At 39.9% G+C, this 24,471-nt stretch overlaps 1 protein-coding gene across 1 annotated transcript in view; it reads left to right on the forward strand.

The window, feature by feature from the left end:
- The window catches only part of Shoc1 (shortage in chiasmata 1), a 66,645-nt gene that overhangs the window by 23,896 nt on the left and 18,278 nt on the right, over positions 1 to 24,471 (forward strand). The window contains exons 8-20 of the mRNA XM_075967119.1: positions 1,453 to 1,554; positions 3,639 to 3,747; positions 10,296 to 10,390; positions 11,663 to 11,905; positions 12,968 to 13,369; positions 15,922 to 16,047; positions 16,456 to 16,632; positions 17,250 to 17,354; positions 18,802 to 18,980; positions 20,517 to 20,589; positions 22,227 to 22,296; positions 23,660 to 23,838; positions 24,085 to 24,202. Coding sequence (XP_075823234.1) covers positions 1,453 to 1,554; positions 3,639 to 3,747; positions 10,296 to 10,390; positions 11,663 to 11,905; positions 12,968 to 13,369; positions 15,922 to 16,047; positions 16,456 to 16,632; positions 17,250 to 17,354; positions 18,802 to 18,980; positions 20,517 to 20,589; positions 22,227 to 22,296; positions 23,660 to 23,838; positions 24,085 to 24,202 — 1,978 coding nt within the window. The remainder of the gene's footprint in view (positions 1 to 1,452; positions 1,555 to 3,638; positions 3,748 to 10,295; positions 10,391 to 11,662; positions 11,906 to 12,967; positions 13,370 to 15,921; positions 16,048 to 16,455; positions 16,633 to 17,249; positions 17,355 to 18,801; positions 18,981 to 20,516; positions 20,590 to 22,226; positions 22,297 to 23,659; positions 23,839 to 24,084; positions 24,203 to 24,471) is intronic.

Consider the following 24,471-nt stretch of genomic DNA (forward strand, 5'->3'; position numbering starts at 1 on the left):
AGAGTGTTGTTTATTTCACACTAACTTGTCAGCTTGGCTCAAAAACTGCAGACTTTTTCACCCCTAGAGCAGTGATAAGTTGAAGTCTTTAAGTATTCTTTGGGCCTTAACTGATCTTCCTGGACACCACTTGAAGCCTGCAGTTCAGGAGTCAGCTTAAGATTTAGGCAGAGAATATTTATGTCGAGTTGGGGACTTCTCTGTTGCTCTTTCCTTTCCTGACTTCACTTCCTAGCTTCTTTGTTAACCCGGAACTCTAGTGCAGATAGATCTGTCTTCAAATCTTTCAAGACAATAAGACTACATATTTTTATCCAAGTTCTGGTTGTCCCAGTCAGCACCCAGTAAAAAGCTGTAACTTGGAAAAGTACCTCGGGGCCAGTTTACCACCAGTTCTCCTAGGGCCTTCTCCTGACAGTCATTTTTTTTATATTTTCTAATTCTAAGATCATAAAATATGCAGGCGCGAAAAGCCTAAATGTACATACCAATATAAGATGACTAATAATTTCATTAAAAAAAACAGGAAAATCTGTGTTGCACTCAAGGAATTAATGTGTATAGTGTTTACAAGAGTTGTGTGCTACAAAGAAAGAAAGGATGATGTTAAAAATGAGGAACAGGGCTGGGAGAGGGCTACATCAGTAAGGTGCTTGACACACAGACACGAAGACCTGAGTTTGCTCCTCAGCACCCACTCAAAGCCAAACATGATCATACATGCCTGTGACTCCAGCACCGGGAAGACTGAAACAGGAGGAGCCCTGGGACTTGCTGGCCAGTCTAGCAAATCAAACCAGCGAGCTCCGGGTTCAGTGAGAGACTGTGTCTGAAAAAAAATGTGGAAAGTGACTGAGGAAGATACCCAACATCAACCTCTAGCTTCCGCATGCACGTAGTGCAGGTGTGCATGCATGTGCATACACACATACACAAACATGTAACATAATAACAATAATAAAGTACTAGGCACAGTATGCCAGTCAGCTGGGACTAACTAGTTAGTAACACAGACCAGTCCGGTAAGTGTGGTTCAGTGGCAGAGTGCCCAGCATATCCAAGGCTTGGTTTTAACCTCCAGAACCACAAGTAAAATTCAGGCTAAATAGAGCTTAGAAAGTTGCCATTTAGGGTGAAGATTAGGTTTTTCGAAGTGTTTGTTTTCTTTGATGTTCATGACATACAGGATTACCTGTCCTATTTTAGCTTCCAATCATTGTGCTGATTTTTGCGTTTTTATATTCCTTTGGTGATTTTAATTGATATATGAGGAGTGAGAGGGAGCTTGCATTGAAGAATAGGAATTTATTTATTATGTCAGCATTTCCTTCAGAGTATCCAGTTCTCTCTAAAAGAAAAAAAGTCTACAGTAAAGTGATAAGGATAAGGAAGATGCCAGAGAATAGCATTACAACGGTAGGTGCTTTTGTTGATAAGTTTCTTCTATTTCAGATCTTTCTACCAAGCATGAGTCTGATGCTGAGGATATGGAATACAGCTCCACAGAGATCTTACCCACTGAAAGCCCATCTGAGCTGGAAGGCAGCGAAGCTGGTAGAGATTTTGCCTAAGTCATTGAGTCACCAAGAGTTTGCTATGTGATGGAGAAGAACACTAAACTCCCACTTGTAGTCTGCTGTGGATCGGTTTTCCTGTTCAGGAGCTTGGTCATTATGCTCCTACCTGTTTTCTTTCCCTTTTCCTCTCCTTCTTATTTGTCCTTTCAGGATCTTGTCACCAGCAGAAGGGGTCACATACAGAGCAGAGTCACAAATATTGGGGAAGATGAACAGAGGAAATACGACTAAAATTAAAGTGCAAATCTTGGGGCTTGGGAGGTGGCTTAGTCAGTAAAGAGTTTGCCACACACCACCGGTTCAGTGAGAGACCCCATACCAAAACAGTATGGCAGAGAGTGACTGAGACACCCACCCAGCACTGACTTCCGGTCTCCACACAGTGCATTCATGTGTTCTCCCACACACATAACTGTAAATTACATCCGACTAAATATTGCTTTATTGTTTTAGTATTTTATGTATGTACCTGAGTGTATATATGTGTGCCGTGCGCATGCAGGCGCCATCTGAGGCCAAAAGAGGGCATCAGATGCCCTGAAACTGTAGTCACAGGTGATTGTAAGTCACCCAGTGTGGCTGCTGAGCCTCAAACCTGGGCTCTAGGAAGGGTGGCAAATGCTCTTAACTACTGAGCCACTACTTCAGCCCCAAAACTTTATATTTTGCTTCAGTATTAGAAATCTTGTTGATTTTTGTTATACTTAAAAACAAACCCTTTAAATTACATACTATCTAGTGGGGTGATGCGTGGTGCGTGTAGTAGTCAGCAGGTAGTTTGTGGGAGTCAGTTCTCTCCTTCCACCATTGCATTCCTGGGCTTGAACTTGGTCCTCAGGCTTGGTGGCAAGCACCTGTACCAGCTAAGTCATCTTGCTCACCTGTGACACGTAAAAGGTGGACTTTTTAATCCCTTAGAGCAGTCACATCATTCTCTGCTCTGTCACTATTTTATCAAACTTGGAAACTCTGCATCATGTTTTGTTCCAGATAAAACCAAATTGTGTTCTTTTGAAGCTATTTTGATGAGACTGTTAGTTACATTTACACTTGGAGCACATGAGTATCTGTTTGGGTGTTTATTGCTTTATACTATACTACTTTTCAATAAAGGCAGGTCGATTTTTCAGGCCAGTTCTATTAATTTATAACTCTGACATGGACACCTAGAGTCCTGACTCATTAAGGTAAAGAATTACTCCTATATTTCTGTAACATCACCAAAATTTACTCTGGAAATAAAATAATACTATCACCTATGTGCTGACAACATAAGCTGTCAGAATGAAAACTCTTCTCATACACAAGCGGATTTAACTTACGCGGAAAACTCAGTAAAGCTCAGCTGTCATTGTGGCTTTCTAAAGTCACCATAGTCATAATTGAGATACCAGGTGATAAATCTGCAGTTCTTTATATAGACAATAAGTTTGGGGCTGTTATTTTATATCTCTAGGAATCTAAGTTTCTTGTATTGCGTGTGTGTGCATGTGTGTTTGTGTGTGTGTGTGTGTGCTTGTGTGTGTGTGTGTGTGTGTGTGTGTGTGTGTGTGTGTAAGCCAGAGGTCAGCCTCGGGCGTCAGTCCTCAGGAACCATCCACTTTGTCTTTTGAGATAGGATCTGTCACTGGGACTTTAGAGATAGGCTGAGATTTCCAGTGCATGCCGTCATGCCCAGCTGTTGGCAGGCATGGGTGCTGGGATTGAACTAAGGCTCTGACACTTTACCAGCTTAGCTATCTCGCTAGCCCTACCCCCAGATTTCTCTTGCTGACATACTTTGTTGTTGCAGCAAAAGCTGTATGAGCAGCACAAACTGAATTTGATGGTTAAAACAGTAATAGGACACAAAGCTGGATGGGAGGTATAGCTGTAGGAGGGTCTGAGGAAGAGAGGTGAGTATAGTAATATATTCTAGTAGAATATACACTGTGCTCAGTTCCCAAAGAAATAATACAGGTATTTCATTGCAACAAATTGATCAAACCAAATAATTATTTACAAGAGTTCTAAATTTTATTTTATACAGTATTATATAACTTTAATTTTCATATATTTCAGGAGAATTGGAAATGCCACTAACCAATCTAAGCTTACCAAGGCAACATTCTCCAGTGAGTTCACTATGTGCAGGATTTCAGACATTTCCATTTTCTGCTGTGTGCAAAATGTAAGTAAAGATTTTATCCAAAGCCCAAGCCGCAGTTCAAGACAAGCAATTGCTTTTTTATTTTATTTTGTTTTTTGTTTCTCCAGACAGGGTTTCTCTGTGTAGTCCTGGCTGTCTTGGAACTCAATCTGTAGACCAGACTGGTCTCAGCTTACAGAGATCTGCCTGTCTCTGCCTCCCAAGTGCTGGAATTAAAGGTGTGACCACCACTGCCCAGCTCAAGATAAGCAGTTTTTAATGAAATCTCTCTATTTAAAGCCACTTCCAAGATGCTGTTATGAAAAGATATGACACTGTATGTGTATTATAAACAGCGGGGGGAACGATATGAATATATATGCACACATCTGTTTTTTCCCAGAGAATATTGTTAGATGATGACCTAAGAAACACATGAGACTGACTTTGCCTAGAAGGAAACTAGGTAATATGACAATATGATAGGATATTTTTCACAATATAATCTTTTATAATATTTTTTAGAATTTTGAATGTTAATGTATTAATATTAAAAGTAAATAACCTGAAAGTTTAAATCCTTCCATGGGAATAGAACGACTAGGAAATTGCCTCTGAACACTTGCCAGTGACACACACTGCCATGAAAGGTATTTCATAACAAATACCACATGTCTTATTCCCTCATAGTCCTGGAGGCTACTATTTTCTGGGTTGGTTTTGGTCATGTGGTAATGTCTTCATTTACCTAGTTACCTCTTTATTAAAAGACCTCATCTCCAAACACAGTCATAGTCTGATATTTTGAGGATTAAGGTTTCACCGTATGACTTTGGAGAATCACAGTGAACTGTAGAATAAGTGGTTTGAAGCTCTGTATTATAGTTAAATTGCCTGACCCATCACTTGCTCTTAATAGCTCTTTGCCTCGGTCTCTTTCTCTATAGACTTGTTACAGTCTTCTAAAAGATGATACATCTGATCTGTGGCAGAAGTACGTAAGATTATAGAATGGTGTCTGTCCACTGATTTCCCAGAGGAGTACCAGGGAATCCGATCCCATTTCCATCAGCATCTGTCCTTTGCCGTGCTTACCTCTGCTGTTATGACGTCAGTATTGAGAATACCAGATACATAGAACCCCGGGTTGATCGATAAACCTGTTCAGCACCCCATTGTAATTGCACATCATGGTCTGTGGTCTTAAAGAATTGATGCTGCAAAGCTAAATTATCATATTCTACTTGGACCCCAAATTGTATATCTCAGTATCCCAGCAAACATGACTCGGATAGAGTCTGAGGTAGCTTTGGATGCTGTCTTTTGTTTTGTGGCATACATAAATTTAGTGTTCTCCAGGGTAAGTTAGTTTATATTCTGGAATAAAACCACTCAACTTCTTATTCAGGTCACAAAACTGGGAATATAAACAGGACAGTCATCTTCATTCCCATTGTAAACTGGAGCTTAACGTATCATAAATCCAGCACCTCCAGGAGAATTACAGGAACACCTGCAGGTTTCTTGTGAATGATTCCTAGATGGCTGGAAGCAGTTGCAGCAAAGGTCCTAGCACTCATCATGAGTTCTGTACGCTTCTTTACTGGTCTGTATGGTGCCTGACTGAGACATGGAGGAGCCAGCCTTGAGTGCCCTACGTATGTCTTCACGTTCTGCCTAGGGATTATTTGCACTTGTGGTGCAACTGTGCTGTATAGACCTCTGCCATGAGCTCGGCTTGTCTGTAGCCTGAGTGAGCTCTGGAACAGCATGGCGTCATCGTGCAATCACATATATAAACAAATATAAAAGTATTTGTTTAATACTTTAGTCCCTCTGCCAAGGTGAAAGGTGTTCATTTGCAGGACACAGTTAATCTTTATTAAGTTCTTTGTCTTATTTATTCTGTATATTCCAATCTGTCTGAGGCAGGTTGGCAGTCAGAAACAGAAACCAGTATATATTAGTATAATCTTAAATTTCAGTTAGCGTTCTAATATTATATAATAGCTATAATAAATCTTTCATTACACATTTTCTATGTATTGTTAGAACTCGAATACCTAGTGAGATGTATGAGACAAGTCTTGCCTGATGAATTATGATCTGGCAAAGTTAGAACAAAAATGGCTTTTAAAACAGTTAATGATTCTAGAATTATTTGAAACAGTTGATAGTTACTCATCACAGCAAGAGAAAAGCCGCTTCCTCCTGGCTTAAACCTTTAAATTTCCACTTAAAAGGCATAAATCCAGTTATAGGGATTATTCTTATAATCCCAGTGTTTAGGGGCCTGAGCAGTAAGGTCATGATTTCAGACCAGTCTAGACTATGTGCTGATTACCTGTATTTTAAAAAGTACCTCAATTATAAAGCTTTAAAAAAAAGTTAAAAAAATTTTAAAGCTGGCTGCCACTATTAACCTTTATTTTTTATTATTTATTTGTTATGTATACAGTGTTCTGTCTGCATTTCTGCCTGCAATCCAGAAGAGGGCACCAGACCTCATTATAGATTGTTGTGAGCCACCATGTGGTTGCTGGGAATTGAACTCAGGACCTCTGGAATAACAGTCAATGTTGTTATCCCTCTGAGCCATATTCCCAGCTTAACTTCTGAGTGGGCATTGACTGTGGATTGAGTTGAAATTACTTTTTTTTTTCTTTTGGCTTTTTTTTTTTTTGGTTTTATGGTTTTTTATTTGTTTGTTTTTGAGACAGGGTTTCTCTGTAGCTTTAGAGCCAGTCCTGGGCTAGCTCTTGTAGACCAGGCTAGCCTCAAACTCACAGAGATCTGCCTGGCTCTGCCTCCCGAGTGTTGCGATTAAAGGCGTGCACCACCACTACCCAGCTAAAATAATTTTAAGTGAAATACTGAGTAATACTGTTGTACTTTTGGCTTAGTTGTAGTACCAACTACATGTAAGACCCACGTTAGATTTTAGAGAGATAAAAAGTAAAGTCGGGTTGTAAGAAGGTTGCATTTCCTTACTAACTGACATGGGAAACACATCTTCAAAATGCTTTATTAAAGGCAAAAATACTTGCTTTTCTTGGGCATGGCTGTCTGAAGCATTTCTTCCTATTTCCACTTCAGGATAAGTACCTATAATCTGAAGTGTATTATCAAAAAAAAAAGCCTTGGTAAATTTCAAGAATTGTCCCAATTCTCATTTTGTATCAAATAACACATATATTTTTGGCTTGTGTGGGTGAATTGTGTGGTTTAGATCTAAAAATATTACTTTCAGTTATCCCATAATGTCAATTCAGTATCTAGAAATACTAGCCATTGCCATCCTCATTTATGTTCCATATGAACTGAGAAACAGAACCTAATCAATTCTCCATTTTACTGGAGATGGGAGGTTTGGGAATGAGGGCTTGTAGCTCAGTAGTCCTCCCCTACCAGGGCCCAGGCTTTATAGCTACTAATGAGCCGTAGTTGACATTAACTCTCATACACATTTCCTCCTTTCCCGTCTGCACTCCAAAAGCATCACACAGGTTTTACACATCTCCCCCAATACCTACCAAAATTTAGGAGCTTGATCTAAATTTAGGGCCTTGTCACTTCTGGGGAAAGTACGGTCAATAGGATTTTTGTGTGGTTCTGATTCTTAGCAACAGAGAGCCTAGAATTTCTATATATAATGGACTCAAGAATAGAAATTTACATAAAAATAATATTAACCAGGTGGTGGTCGTGCACATCTTTAGTCCTGGCACTCAGGAGGCAGAGGCAAGCAGATCTCTGTGAGTTTGAGGCCAAACTGGTCTACAGAGTGAGTACCAGGACAGCCAGGCTACAAAGAGAAAACCTGCCTCAAAAATCCAAATATATATACGTACATGTTTGCTATAATTGCTCTGTGAATATTAAACACAGCCATCTTACAATCAACACTGAAGGAGATAAAAGTGATTGTAAGGGTTACTCTTCCTGCTAACTAGATGTAGAATCACCTCGGAGACAGATGAAGCTCAGGCATGGGTGCGACTGAGGACGTGGCCGGAGGGCAGTAACTGAGTGGGAGGAAGGCCCACCATGAGTATAGACGGTGCCACCAAGGGCTTGGGCTCCTGACAAAGCAAGAGGGGGAAAGAAGAGAGCAAAAAAGTACCAGAAAGTGCCTCTGCTTTCTGGTCATGAAGTGAGCAGCTGTCTTCTGCTCAGTGCTCCTGCCGCCATGATGTTTACCCAAGCTCATGGGACTAAGCTTAGGCTGAAGCCTCTGAGGCCATGAGCCAGGTTATACTGTTCACCCTTACTCTATTTCTACTCAGCATTTGGTTACAGTGATAGAGAAAATACCTAGTGTCAACTTCACACCTAGACATACCACTTTAAACCACACGTTGCATTCCTTGTCCCCCAAAGGCTCTTGTCCAAATGCATTCAGTCTGTCCTTTGAGTCCCAGAGTCTTAAAAGTTTTACATTGTCCAAAAGGCCAAATTAAGAATCTCAAGGAAATCTCTTACTTGAACTTCTGTAAAACCAAAAAGAAACTGACATATTGCCACTGTGTACAGCGGGGCAGAGTGGATACAGCAGGACCCAGAGAATATCCCCACTCTGAAATGGAGGGAGAAGAGTATAGAAAGAAAAGATGAAACCCAGAAGGAAACACAAAGTCCTGCAATTTTATGCCCAGCCTCTGAAGCATGGAGCATTCTGATGTGTGCTCCAAGGGGCTTGGACAGCCTGACCTGCGTAACATTGCCATTTGCAGTTCACACGACCCTATCTTTATTAACTAGGATTTCTATTACTGAGATGAGACATCATGACCAAAAGCATCCCGGGAGGCTTACACTTCACTTTACCATCCGTCATAGAAAGCAGTCGGGACAGGAACCCAAACAGGGCACGGCAGGAACGTGGGAGCAGGAGCAGAGGTCATGAGGGTGCTGCCCACTGGCTTGCTCATGGCTTGCTCAGACTGCTTTCTTATAGAATCCTGGACAACCAGTCCAGAGATGGCACCACCCACTGTGAGTTGGCTTCTCCCCCATCAATCACAAATTAAGAAAATGCCCATCTTCACACTGATCTTATGAGGTATTTTCTTAACTGAGGTTACTTCTCTCTGATAACTTGAGCTTGTGTCAGGTTGTCAGAAGATTAGCCAGGACACTCCCTCTTGGGCTTACTCCACTCATTGCCTCCAGTATCCTCAGTAGATGCTCCACATGCCCTGAGGTCTTCACTACAGCTTCAGCTTTACTAACAGCTTCATAGAGCTACTTGGAGGCTGACTGCAAGAAATCCAACCCTGTTTGTTATATTACCTGGCTTCCAGGTCTTCTTTTTAGAATGTGCCTGAAGCGTACATGACCCCATAGCGTTTCTATTCTGTATGCCTGAAAATCCAGCATCATATAGCTGATGCCAGGGTCTGCTGCCAGTAAAGCAGTAGTCAGGCCTCCTCAGACTATGGCTATAGTAGTGCCTGAGTAACTAGGCACTTAACACTAAGGGAGCCATTTCCCTGATGGCCCTATTGGAGCAAGGTGCCTCATCACTCTCTTCTCAAATGAGTTTTACACCTTAGAGCCTGTGATGTCTGGCATTCGTCTAATACCTGAGATGCTGAGAGGATCATGCTTATAGCTCCTATGAAGTGCCTAGCTTCTCTGTAGTGGCACTGATCTCTCTAACAGCCCCAACTTCATTATCTAGAAATTTATACCAGCCCTTTTCTAGCTATATTGCATGTTTTTTGCATCTTCTCGCTCTACGTTTTTATCCCAACTAGTAGTTATCAGTAATCAATTTCTGCATTATTTATGTTTGTCCTTGCTACGTCCAAATATCTGTCAGAAACGGTTTAAATGAGGAAGGACTTACCTTGGTTCATGGTTTCAGAGGGTTTAATCCATAGTTGCTTGGCCCCATGTTCTTGGGCAACACATCGTTATAGAGGTAGGGGCATATGACAATAACTGTTCACCTCGTGGCTGACAGAGAAACAGAAACAGGAAATGTATTGCGCATTTGCTTTCTCCTTCCCTCCTTTTATCCTGCCATGGATTCCCAGCCGTGGACGGTACCACCCAGCCAGCCCTAAGCTCACGGAATGCCTTCACAGATACACCCTTGAGGTGCCTCACCCCTCAGTCTCTGAGGTGGCTCTGAATCCAGTCACATTACCGATGAAGACCAAGCATCACAACAATTTTTAGGCAAACAGGGCTAATTAAGGAATTTACTAATACCAAATCTTTCAGGGAAAGAAAGTATTAGAGATTTGGTTTAAACAGCTGCACTTTAGTTTTATACATTTACAAAATAGAGTTCCTTTTTACTTGCGTTTACATGTAAAAAACTTAGAAAAATACTCCTTTTAAAATTGTTATATAAGCCGGGCGGTGGTGGCGCACGCCTTTAATCCCAGCACTCGGGAGGCAGAGGCAGGCGGATCTCTGTGAGTTCGAGGCCAGCCTGGTCTACAAGAGCTAGTTCCGGGACAGGCACCAAAGCTACAGAGAAACCCTGTCTCGAAAAACCAAAAATAAATAAATAAATAAAATTGTTATATAAAACAGCTAATACATTGATGAGTTAAACTTTGACTCTTCTTTTACAGTGATTTGCTTAGTGCTGGAGAATCGGCTAATAAATACTGCATGCTGTGGCCCTTGGGAAGCTGCAGGAACTCTTGGGTCTCGTTCATGCTTACAGGTACAGAGTGCTTGCTACTGAATGGCAGCTACAATGCATAGGCAGAGGCATGCAGATAGCATAAGTGTGACATAGTTTTCCTTGACTTCCGTAACATGAAAGCCAGTTATCTTTTAGACGCTCATTAGAAAAACAAGGCCTCAATCTGGCTGGCTTTCTCATGGTCCTTATTTATGAAATAAAAGAAACCAGATAATCTAACACATATTTATGTGTATGTGTAAAGAATTTGTATTTTTGAGTCTGTAAATTGGTTGCAAAAGATATTCTACATAGCTAATGTTAAAAGAAATGTTAAAGTTTTCCATTTTTCAAGCATTCCAAGAAGGATGGTTTAAAACCTTTAACAAAAGTTTGTAATGTAATAAAATAATTTTGAGTTGAATAATCCCCTCCAAGGCTATCTCTTTATACAATGAGAAGAGCAATGATGGTGGTGTCTGTTTTCTAAAACCACGGTTTTATATAAAGACGAATTCAGATGTTCACAGCAGCCTTAGTAAAAGTAGAAACCTGGAAGCGGGGTCATGTGATCCATGCACAGGTAGTAATACCCAAGGCTCTGGGTTTAATCCTCAGAACTGAAAAATTCCCCACCAGGAAACATTTCATGTGTCCATTGAATAAAGGAATGGATTGGCAAATTGTGGCATACATATAAAATGAAATATTACCAACTAATCCAAAGAAATGACCAGTGAGTACCAGGGACTAGCAATGACAGGAGGGTAATGCAGGAGAGAGGAGGATGTGGGTAATTGAAGGCAGGTAGGAGGATCCTGTGCTGTTGAACTGTTAAGTGTATTGAGTGTGATGAGAGATGCACAAATCCACATAGGTGGTAAAACTACATAGAACTGGTTGCACAGATACACACACGCATGCGTGCACACACATATACACACACACACACACGGGCGGGGTGTAATAGAAAAAACTAAGACAATATGAACAAAATTGATGAACAAAAAAATGCTAAAGTGCCACTCTCCTAGTTGTGCAATTGTATGCAAGTGTAGTGTGTAATTGTAGGAAATAGGAGAGGCCAGCCTGGTCTACGCAGTAAGTTTAAGGAGGAAGAAGAAGAAACGGTATGATTTCTATTGTTAATCTAACTTGGACTTGTACAAATATTATCATTTTGAAAACAAAGTACAGATATAGCCTCCAATTTCACCGTTTCCCAATGTGTGAAAATGTATTTCATTGGGAATGTCCAATATGAATCTTTTTATTGTTTTTCATTTATTTTTCCCTGTGTTTGTTTTCAAGTTCCAAGATTTGAAGAGCCCAGCAGTCAATATTCTCTTGCAGATATGAGGAATATCTTTTCTATCAAAGGAGACAGCCTTGTGATTAACCCTGCAAAAACAAAGGGTTGGAGACAAGCAAGACGAAATCCAATAATGGCCGAAACTTTGGAGCATCTGAAGGCATATTTGTGTCACAGTGGTCTGTCTTCTAAGGAGGCTAAGCTGGAGATCTTTCTGCCTACAAAAGTGCTTCAGCTGGAGCGTAAGCACAGAATAGCGCATACACTTGTGACCATTTCACAATGAGATGATGGTTACAATATGCTTCAGTTCTGCCAGCTGATGCGTTTTGGCCTTCCTGGGCCCTTATGTCTGCTCAGAAAAATATGGCAGTTTAACTAGCTAATCCTAAAATCCTATTCTGCCTAAATGCTTCTGTCTAGTCATTTCTCTCTTTCTTTCTTTCTTTTTTTTTTTTTTGACAAAGTTCTTCTGTGTAACCCTGACTATCCTGGAATTCACTCTGTAGACCAGACTGGCCTTGAACTCAGAGATCCGCCTGCCTCTGCCTCCTGAGTGCTGGGACTAAAGGTCTTCATAAAGTCAGATGTGTACAGTCAACGCCACAGACTGTTTTCAGGTCACACATCAACCCCTCCCCCAAGTCCATAGCCATTTGCACTTCCTCTCTATTCTACCCAGCTGTGGCGTGACTGCTAAGCTCTGTCGGGAGATGCCTCTCTGAGACAGTCCGTATAAATAAAACTGTCAAATACTGGCCTGTTGTGGCAGGCATAGTTTATTTAACATCATGATTCATTTATATTGTAGGGTATGTGTAATGCTCAAATTTTTGCCAACTTTTTATTTAGGTTTCTTTTAAAATGTTCATTCATAAGAATTAAAAAATGCATTTTGGATTCAGCCTTTGTCCAAGGCTGTGACTCATTATAACCTATTAGCAACAGCTTGACTGGAGTTCCTTCTTTGCCTAACAATTAAACTCCTAATATGAAGAGATGGTTGCCAGGCAGTGGTGGGGCACACTTTTAATCCCAGACTCAGGAGGCAGACACAGGTGGATCTCTGTGAGTTCCAGAACAGCCAGACAGGGCAACACAAAGAAACCCTGTCTCAAAAAAGAAAGAAAAGAAAGAAAAAGATGAAAAGCTTTTATGCTTTTTATTTAGAAGCAAAGATGTATTTTCCAAACAATAAACAAGTAATCCCTAAAGGTCAAATTATGTTAATAGGAAACTCTAACTAAAAGTTATTTATTTAAGCATAGAAATCATTTTGGTGTCTTTCATCTTCTCGTTTCCAGCCTGGCTAGAACATCAGAGTTGCCCCTTGCCCATCATGCCTGTGAGTGAGAAGTCTGCTAGTGTCCGCAGATTACATCCTCAGAAGAGACCGTCTCCTGAGAATGAAGTGCTGCATCAGATGCAGTCTGAGGAATGCGTCTCTGCTAAAAAAACAAAAAGGGAAGAAAATCCCAAGAGTGACCAAGAGCTAGCGGCTAGAACAGTGCAAAAGACAGACAACAGTCACGTTGGACTTGCTGACTCTGGGCCCTCTGTTGAGTCAGCTTCCTCCTCACAGATCAAGGCATCTTACTATAAAAAGCAGCACGACTTGGATCTTTTGAGCGAGTTCATTACTCTGAGAAGTAAATACAAGCCTTTCACTTCAGATGCTGAAGTCACAGACCATGACCAAAACAGTGGTGGGTAACTCAGTACAATTTTGGCATAGACACGTAGCCTTTAGGATTAGGCACTGTCTGTTATACAATGCAAGAAAATAAAAACTCTTCTAGAGAAATTGTGTAGCTTTTCATAGACAAGGGAAATGCCATTGACACTCCTTATAAATAGAGATTGATCCGTAAATATAGACTTAGATATGGCTATAAGTATGCTTTCAAAGATTAAAAGGCATGTTTTAATTTGCCACAAAGCTATGAATTAAAACTTGCTTTGTATAACTTGGATATATAAGCTTAGTATTCCTAACTTGATCATGCTCTCATGCTTTTTCTCTATTAACTTAAAACCCTTTGTCAGTATTTTTAAAGATAGTTTTATTAATTTTTCGAGAATTTCAAACGTTTTCTTTTTGACATTACCATTTCTTCCATCCCCATCTCCAGCCATATCCACCCTCGGTTTCATCCCCATCCAACTTTCTGTCCTCATTTTGAAAAGGTTTCTTTATTTTATTTTCTTTTATGTATGTGGGTGTTTTGCTTGCAAATATGCATTGCACTGCATTTGTGTGTGGTGCCCATGGGAGCTAGAAGAGGATGTTGGAGCTCCTGGAACTGGAGTTAGAAACAGTTTTGAGCTGCCATTTGCATGCTGGCAACTGAACCTGGGTCAGCTCTGCAAGAGCAGTAAGTGCTCTTATCTCTGAGCCACCTCTCCAGACCCATGGAGTCCCATTAGTGCTACCTGTATACGGTCAAGTAGTGGCCATCCACTGGAGCGTGTTAGACCTGCCACGGGCTGCGCTCTCCCAGCAGCTCTCAGCTCTTCAGCTAGGGGTTAGCTACGTATTTTAACACATTTTAATATGTACTTACACATTTTCTCTTTTAATTGCTCATTAATCTTTCTAATATCAGAGTTTCTATTTGAGTTATTGTCATTTATGTCCTGCTTCTAACCACATCAAAAGTGTATAATATATCATATCATTTCACTTCTAGTTAAAAAAAATGGAACTCTAGAATAATTTTTCTTATTCCAGACAGGGTCTCACTATGTAGCTCTGAATATTCCGAAACTCGCTATGTAGTCCAGACTGACCTCAAACACACGAAGATCCTCCAACCTCTCCCTCCCAAGTGCTTTGATTAAAGGTGTGCATCGCTACACCTTGTGCTTTGTAGAATAATTTTGATAGACTTTACCTTGATGAAATTGATTTTAAAAAAAGTGTTTATGTTGCTTAGAGCATGATTGGGTCTTGCAGTCCTATGTTCCATCTATGGGGACAAGGTATGGTTCTCGGTGTCATGGCAGTTATGTGTAGTTTCCCAAAAGTGTGACAGTCAAGGATAAATGTGCTGAAGCTCATTCCTGGGTGTACAGTAAGGGAATGAACTTCCCCAAGAAGGAAGTATTCTCAGCTTCTCTTATGTCATGACTCTTTCTCCTGATGAGTTTCTCCTGCCCAGCTTAGGTGAGGACTGGGTGGGTAGTTGCCTCATTCAGGTATTTACCTACCAAGCCCACTTGTCTCTCAAATAAAGCCCTAGTCTCCAACTTAGCTTTTATTAGCAATAAAGGTAATATAATGTTCTTGCTTTATTTTACGGTTGATCAGGGACAAGAAATGTTATTACTTATTAGCTTTCTCAAAAGTTTCAATAATTAATATTGCTTGACTGTATCTATTTAGATCACTTAAAATTAACTGGCAGTATTACTTCAAGATGACATAATCTAGTTTGGATATTCTCCAAATTACACTTGGGGTTCTTTGTTTTTATTTAAGGCAGGATCTTTCTGTGATGTCTGGCCTCAAATTTGTAATCCTCCTGCCTTAGCCCTCCAAGTGCAGGAATTATAGGCATAGTCACCATATCCAATTTAATTATCATACTTTTAACCTCACATATTCAAGTACATCAGGTTGGTAATGCAGTTTTAAAAATATCCTATAATTATATTATCTGTGGGTGACATTAGTATTTAGTTAAAATAGCTGTATGTACAGATATTAATCCTCTATAATACCTAAAAAAAGAAAAAGCCTAGCATTTACTAAACACTGTATCAGGTACTGAGCTGCATATTAAAGGAGGGGTGGGTTTTTTTGGCCTGGAATTAAGGTAGGCAGCTCTGGAAGACTTGGTGTGGACGATGGCAGAGCTGAAAGGTCAGTAGTAGAAAACTGGTGTGCATGAGAGAGGAGAGAGACGTTAGGCTTGAAACAAAGGAGACGGCGAAAGACAGAGTGAGCTGGAGCGCTGCCGTCCTGTCTGTCAGGAACTGGACGGTGTTTGGCCCCTGTACCGAAGGTAGGCATTCTAGCCTGTATTTACATATGAGGACACCCAGGCTGCTGTCAGGACTGGGTTTGAGCTCCGTCCAGATGCCAAAGCTTTCCCACTTCCGTCATCCACCTCACTACTGAGCACGGTGGCAGGGTCACTATCTGGGTAATTTGTTTAACTTAGACTCCATGAAGAAATTTAGCAACTATGATACTGAACGCTGTGTAAAAGTAAGGCAGCATAATTTATCCTGAACAATTTAATGTTTTTGCTAGAATTTCAAGATAAAGAAAAGTGTTCTTTAACTCTTCAAGAAGAAAGTCCCGTTGTTTCTAATAACAGAACTGCAGAGGAAAGAAGTCAGGAGAGAGCAGATGATGTCATTGAGATTCAAGCATCAGGTATGCAGCCTGCTTTCAAGATTGTTCTAGTTTGCTTGTTTTGGAAGTTTCCAAAACAAGATTTGTAGAATATACCTTATTCTCCATGTAATTGTCTTTGTTTGTTTCAGAAACTTAATTCTGTTTCTACTTCCAAGTTACTTCCAGACATGGATGCCTGTCCACTGCCTGTCTTTCTCCCATCGTCGTACTCCAGCCCACTAACTGCTGTTTCTTCCTTCACTGAAACCAGACCACTTCCTGCATCCATGTAAGAAGACCAAACTGCAGGAGTCCTCACTCTCTTCTTCCATGTTCGGGAGTTATTAATGATCTGTTTTCTCACCCATTGTCAGGGATGTAGGTGGTTATCAAAAACAGCACTGCGTCCTTTCCACAGACACTAATTTCGGCGCTGTTATTTTCCAGACACCCAGTGCCAAGCATACTGCCTCCTAGAAGCAGCAGCGACTCCTGTCTTAAAGAAGCTTGTTTGCCTCTGCACTTACCCTGCTGCTAATTGGAAATTTGCCACTGTCATTTTTGACCAAACAAGATTCTTCTTAAAGGAACAAGAAAAACTAGTAAATGATGCTGTTCACCAAGGTGAGCGCAAATCAGATTCAGACCACCTGGATGAATTTATACACAACTGTAGCTGTAGACTTCAGACCTGAACGAGACCGTGACTGTAATTTAGCATGTAGTACAAGATTCTCAGTGGATCTCCTAGTTGATTTGTATTACTTAATAGATCTCCATTGCAAAAAGAGAATTAACACCATAAACATTCACATTGGAACTAGTACGTGGACCTGCTCAGACCATGCCCAAAGAAAATTGCAAAAACAAAATCCAAAGGATAAAATTATTTCCAGTGATTTTAACTGCGTCCCATAATGAAACACAAGATTTATATATGAAATATATAAATATACATTTTTTATAATGAAAATTGTTTGCCAGTAGGGGATGAGCTGGGTGGTTATCTGTCTGGGCTCAGTGCTATCTTGAGCATCACTTATCCTCACTAAATCTGTGCCCTAATCTGAAATGAGGCTCACAGAAGTCCTGATAGGATTATTAGAGAGTCAATGAACTAACCTGCTTATGTACAGCCTAACAACAGTAAGCACTTGCTAATAGATAATAGCTGTTATTATTAAGCAGATTGATACATATTCTAAAACTCTAATGTGTTAACTATGCTTTTGCTTATATAGGTGAAAATGCTGACAGAGAAATAACATTCAGGCATGCTGCTCTCTTACATCTCCTGGTGACAATGAGAGATGTCCTTTTAACATGCAGCTTGGATACAGCATTAGGTTGGTAGAGAATTTTTTATTTTTACTTTCTTCTTGTTGGATAATCTATCTGAAATAATTTACTTTTCTGAAAAAGATATACTTCTTGAAAAATTATGTCACCTTCTCACCTATCACACTGATCAACATTTTGTCATAATTATTAATGGGATATATACACATACATGGTGTATATTATAAACATTTCAGTGCTAAGGACCAAATTCAGGGCCCCTTAATACTTTAATACTAAATAAGTCTACCACTAGCAAGACTCTCAACCCAAACTGTACTATTACAATGCTGCTTGGACTATTAGCTCATGCTTCTTATTGGCTAGCTCTTACATCTTAAATCAACCCATTCCTATTATTTTATATTTTACCATGAGGCTTGTGGTTTACCAGTATTGGCATGAAGGCATCTTTCTCCTCTGGTGGCTACATGGTGTCTCATTGACTTGGCCTACTCTCTCCTCCTCTATCTGCTTGGAATTCCCGCCTTGCCCTATTCTGCACTGCAATAGGCCCAAAGTAGTTTCTTTATTAACCAATGGTATTCACAGCTTACAGAGGGGAATCCCATGTCAGAAAAGAAAAAGAAAACAGTATTACCCAGCATGTGTATGTATCAAAATATAGTATTCCATAAGCATGTACAGTTTTAATAGAATTTATGTATGGAGTATAAATTTAAATTAAAACACCAACAAATTTTATTAAAATAAGAATAGGGGGGCTGGAGAGATGGCTCAGAGGTTAAGAGCACTGCCTGCTCTTCCAAAGGTCCTAAGTTCAATTCCCAGCAACCACATGGTGGCTCACAACCATCTGTAATGAGGTCTGGTGCCCTCTTCTGGCCTGCAGGCATACACGCAAAACAGAATATTGTATACATAATAAATAAATAATTTAAAAAAATAAAATAAAATAAGAATAGGACTAAATGAAAAATATTATCTGTCACTGTTTTGTTTTCATTTTGCTTATTTTGTTTTCGTTTTCTGTGTTTGGGTGTTTTGCATTGCTTGTGGAGACCAGAAGAGATGTCAGATCCTCTAAACTAAGCTAAAGTTACAGACAGTTGTCTGTCATGCAGGTGCTGAGAACTGAGCCTCCATTGTCTGGAAAAACAGCCTTTGCTCTTAACTTTTCTCCAGATCCATTAACTGCTTGCTTAAGTATGTTGCTTAGCCAGGCATGGTGGTGCACACCTTTAATCCCAGCACTCAATAGGCAGAGGCAGGAGGATCGTTGTGCATTCTAGGACAGCCTGGTCTCCATAGTGAGTTACTGAACAACTTGTTTTACATGATGAGTTCCAGGACGGCCATGGCTACATAGAGAGTTCCTGTCTTTAAAAAAAACAAAAAACAAAAATATTTATTTTCTTTTAGTGTTTTTTTGTCATGGAGTTATACTCAAAACATTAAAGAACTTAATATTTCCCCCCAATTTTTCTTTAACAGGATATTTGTCAAATGCAAAGGATATCTACAAAAGCATGTTAGACTCCTGCTTGGATAACATTTGGAGACAGCTGAAAATTTTACAGTTTATTAAGGAGAAAAGGCCTAAAACCAACTATAAGATCGAAGAATTGCAATGTCAGATACTAAGCAGGTTGCAAAGTCAACAACAGATTAAGGTAGGGTATTGAGCTAAAGCAGATAAAGTAATTAGTATAAATAAGGGTGATGTAACATGATTTTATGCATTTAACTTTCAAGTTATAAATAGGCTATGTCTGGCCCTTGACAGTTCCCTCCTTAAGTAAGATAATGGTAGTCTCAGATGCGGAGAAAGGGGGATTCATGTCATTATTCATTGCCTTCCAATTTAAAATGCTTTAATTTCTGATATAAAGTGTTGTCATGGATTGGTTCTCAAGGGATTGGTTCTCCCTGCCTGATATTTGTATAAGATCATGGAAATCCACAACATAACATAACAATAATCTATTTTGGGGTAGTGATCTAGAATTTCATCTGACATGATATTATAAAAACTTGACATGATATTATAAAAACACTGATATAAAGTGTTGTCATGGATTGGTTCTCAAGGGATTGGTTCTCCCTGCCCGATATTTGTATAAGATCATGGAAATCCACAACATTACAATAATCTATTTTGGGGTAGTGATCTAGAATTTCATCTGACATGATATTATAAAAAATACCTTATGCCCTGGCAGTGGTGGCACACACCTTTAATCCCAGCATTTGGGAGGCAGAGGCAGGTGGATCTCTGAGTTTGAGGCCAGTCTGGTCTACAAGAGCTAGTTCAAGGACAGACTCCAAAGCTACAGAGAAACCCTGTCTTGACAAACCTAAAAAACAAACAAACAAACAAAACTTATGTATTTATTTTCTCACCCCCCTAAATCATTTATATGAGAACTGAATTAATGAAGGTTTAAGGCAAAATACCTCTCTAAACTTAATCTAGCAAAAAAGCATCCCAAGTAGTCACAGTGAGTCTGAATACAAATTCATTTGGTTCCCTTTCTGCTCCATTGTTGCTCCTTTACCCTTGACTTTACAGACTCTAGAATGACTTTCCTAAGTCCTTCAGTCAAATCAATACATGAGAAATTTACATTTGAATCTGAGGCACTGCTCCCTTCCAGAAGAGAAACCGCCCGCCCGCTGAGGAGGAGAGTGCAGCAGCTCCTCCCTTTCTCCAATAATTTCAGACTTGTGGGGGTTGAAATTAACAGTAAAACAGCAGGCTGAGACAATTGTACATCAATATTATAGACAGGAATGCGAAGGCACTGCCCCAAACACTTCCCTCATTGATGTCTGATGCTACCAGAATTTAGAATAAGAGTGTTTTCTTTGTAAACTGTGTGTTCCCTTTTTGTTTGTAAGACAGGGTTTTCTGTGCCTCAGAGGCTGGCTGGCCTTGACCTCCAGGCCCTCCTGCCCAGGCCTCCTTAGTGCTGGGTTCACAGGCTACTGCACTGCAGGTGGTAACTCTGCTCTCCTCGTTGTGACTTTTATCTGACCAGTTAAATTTGCTAGTTTATCACTGTAGCAAAACAGCAGTGAATACCTCAGAGTAGAGCACTTGCTAGCATGGGTGAGGCCCGAGGTTTGACCTCCAGTACTCCCTCCCCCCCCCAAAAAAAGGAGAAGAATAATTCAGCAGTACGTGTGGAATTCTTGTTTTTGTCTAGGTACTTATTATAATAAGAATGGACTCAAATGGAGAAAAGCATTTGCTTATTAAGACCCTTAAGAAAATAGAAGGTAGGCACATTTCACTTATGCTTCATTTAGTAAGTGTTTTAAGTTATACAGATGTATTTATCTGTTATTGACAGTGAAAATCATAAATTTATGTTCTCAAAGTCTAGGACTCAGTGGAGTTTCACCAATAGTTCAATCTCCAGTTGCCCAAACTTTCATCAGTTCTTGAACTAACAGTTCTTAAATCAGTGTAGTAAGTCTGCAATATATCTATAGTGTACTTATAATTTTATTAAGAATTGACCTGTTTTGTAGATTACTTCCTAGTTGCTACATTGATACTCAGTTTCATAAACAAAGAAAAAGTTCATAAAGATTATGTAGCATACTAGCTGTTATAGGTCATAGTTAAGGAGGTAGTAACTACCCAGTTTTCTCATTCCAGTGTGGACTTCATCTCTGCTCTCTGATACCCGCTCTGTCGGTCCTTCCTACTCTGAGCTTTGGAGCCCACTGCTTACATGCAGATTCTGTCACACTATAGCTGAAACATGGCTTTCTCCCTCAAGCCATTGCCTCCTCTGTAGCCCTCTGTTGAAATAGGAGCAGCGGGGCAGCTTCCCCTGCACCCGGCTGCCCACATGGCTAGCTTATGCCCCGAAATAATTACATGGAAACTGTATTCTTTTAAACACTGCCTGGCCCATTAGTTCCAGCCTCTTATTGGCTAGCTCTTAAATATCGATCTAACCCATTTCTAATATCCCTGTAACACCACGAGGTGTCTTTCAAGGGAAGATCTTAACCTGCATCTGTGTCCGGTAGGAGAATCATGGCGACTCCTTGACTCAGCTTCTTTCTCCCAGCATTCTGTTCTTTTTACTCCGCCTACCTAATTTTATGTCCTATTAAAGGGCCAAGGCAGTCTCTTTATTTAAACAATGAAATTAACACAAGCCAGAAGACTCTCCCCCATCAGCCCTCTCTTAGGGAAGCTGATTGTTTTCCTTTAACACTTTTTTATTTGTGTGTATGAATGTGAACTCCTACCGACATGATGGAAGTAGAGAACTAACACCTTCACGTTACTTTCCCTGACCTACACACACAAACATACACGCTATAAATAAATCAGGACAGGGCTACACAGTATTAGCATGTGATGTGGAGGTGAGCAGCTTCAGGCTGACCTAGCTGCCTTTGACACTTGCTGTCTTATTTCAGTGTTGTCTGCTGACATAAAAATCTTATTACACAACTGGAAACTATCCTGAGCCAGGAGCTAGCTGAGTGCATTTCACAATGAAATAGATTCCCTTGCTGATTTTGTTATGTATTTACATTTTTGGCTAGAGAAAGAATAATATGATTTGGGGCAAAATAAGATTAAATACACAACTAATGAGTGTTTAATTAATATGGCTGTTTTAAAATTAAATGTTTGACTGTTTCTGTTGGCATAAAAAACTAAATGATCTTTATATATACACATCAGAAATATTGCTTATGTTACAAGCTTTCTAATACACTAGACTTAGAAATGTAATCTGCAAAATCGTATTTCAAGTAATGTTCATGCCTATAGAATTTCAGTTCATTTTTATGGGAGTGAAAGTTGTGACACTGGACAAAGTATTTAAACAAAACTAAAAAAAAAAAATTTTTTTTTGAAAGATAACTCCCTTTTTTCCTAACAGGTTTAACAGTGACTGTTTTACATTCAAATGAGAGAAAAAAATTTCTGGAAACTACCGGTGTTATCAAAGGGTAAGATTATGTGTTTCGATCTATGACATAGTTCCACAGGAAAGGGAGAGCTAGTTTGGGCTGTGCTGTAGCCCTCGGCCCAGGAGTGGCCTTGGGAAGATGATCCTTCCAGAGTTCTGGTTAAGAAAAGCTGAGTCCATGGCTTTACTCTCCTCATGGAAAAGGCCATAGAACACTAACTCACAGCATAACCATGTCTGTTTAATAAAATTAGCATCCAAGAATTTAGTTCAGTCTTATTTTAATATTGCAAAATTATCATCATCATTGTTGTTGGACTAGAAATAGGCGTTGGTGGTACACACCTTTAATCCCAGCACTCAGGAGGCAGAGGCAGGCAGATCTCTGAGTTGGAGGCCACCTGGTCTACAGAGTGTGTTCCAGGACAGCCAGAGCTACCCAGAGAAATCCTGTCTCAAAAATATAAATAAATAAGGAAGAAAGAAAAAAGAAATATTCTTTAAAACACCCTTGTTTTCTTCAGTTTCTCCATTTTCTTTCTTCCTGGGGAAAACCTGCTTATAATAGACCAAGCATTGGGTTCTTGAGTGCCTTTATTTTGTCTCATTTTACATAGAAATTATTTCTAATATTGGAATACAAATAATGAAAGAAATATAAATACAATAGAAGCCCATAAGCACTAGGTATGAACACTTTAACCTTCCGGACTGATCTGGATGGAAAGGAGCAGCAGAGGGTTGGTTATGGTAGGCACTGGAGCACATAGGACGGGAGAAGACCACACTGGCACTGCTGTGCCCGTTGTTTATTGTGTTCATTAAACACTTAGGAAGCCCATGGAGAAGAGACAGCTGCATCCTACTACATAGAGTCTTAGAATAAAGACTTGACATTGGTGAGGTGAGGCAAGTTTTCATGTTGATATCCATTATTGATGATACTCAGGTAATAAGATCAGAGTTACATTTGGGATATGACCATACAAAATTTACATTCTGGTATTTTTCTAAGTATGATTATCTGAGAGAAAAATAAAATGAAAGCCAGGCATGGCGTGGTGGTGCACTCCTTTAGTCCCTACACAGGAGGCAGAAGAGGTTGGATCTCTGTGAATTCGAGGCCAGCCTGGTTCCAGACAGTCATGGCTACATAGAGAGACTCAAAAAGCATAAACAGAGCTGGAGGGATGGCTTCGCCGTTAGACTAGGCTCACACACACACACACACACACACACACAGAGAGAGAGAGAGAGAGAGAGAGAGAGAGAGAGAGAGAGAGAGAGAGAGAGAGAGAGAGAGAGAGAGAGAAGCAAACCATAAACATCTGTACCGGTCCGTCCAGCTCCAGCTAAAGAATAACACGTGTGATTCCATTGTCCTCACCTGCTTTTGTCTTCAGCACGAGTTCCTGTGTGGTGGTGCATAACCACCATATCGGAGCAGATTTCCCCTGGAGCAGCTTCTCCCTTGTGCTGGAGTACAATCACGTGGGCCACTCTTGCTGGGCCAAGCACTGCCAGCAGTTGAATATACCGTTCCTGGCCTTTAAAGTCGTCCTTCCAGACACAGCGCTGAAGAGTAAGGAGATAAGCCGGGATCCTGGTCTCTGTTAGAGTAGAGTTGCTCTGTTTGAAGAAATAATTTGCTATTTATAAAATAAGTTTTGTACTTATATAGTTTATAATATACAGCTTATATATAGTTTGTAAACTATATAATACAGTTTATATAGTTTCCTTAACATACACCTGCATTGCTTCTGTTTAATAAAAGGAGGAAGCTGAGGTAGAAGAAAATGTAAACATTTACAATTCTCTTATTTAGGAGTCACCTTGCTGGATAGATTTGGAGGGTTTCTCTTGGACATTCAGGTGCCATACGTATTTTTTGCATCTGAAGGTCTGCTTAATATCCCAGAAATACTCCGGCTGCTGGAATCTGGGTAAGCCATGCTTTTTAGTTGTTGGTCTCAGCAACCTCAGCATGTGTGCGTGTGTTACGATTAGTTAATAGTACATGCTATACCTTATCTTCCTGATCCAGACTAGAATATTACAAGATCATCTTTCCAAACAGCATGTCAATTTATATTTCTAATTCCTAAACTATAACTATTATATTTTTACGATAATTACTAATTTTATGTACAAAATGACATTTAATTTTTCCTTAATTTGCATTTTATTTAAATTTCTTTTGTTACCAGCACAT

The sequence above is a fragment of the Microtus pennsylvanicus genome, chromosome 3 (genome assembly GCF_037038515.1).
Source record: "Microtus pennsylvanicus isolate mMicPen1 chromosome 3, mMicPen1.hap1, whole genome shotgun sequence".
In the NCBI taxonomy this organism is placed as follows: Eukaryota; Metazoa; Chordata; class Mammalia; order Rodentia; family Cricetidae; genus Microtus; species Microtus pennsylvanicus.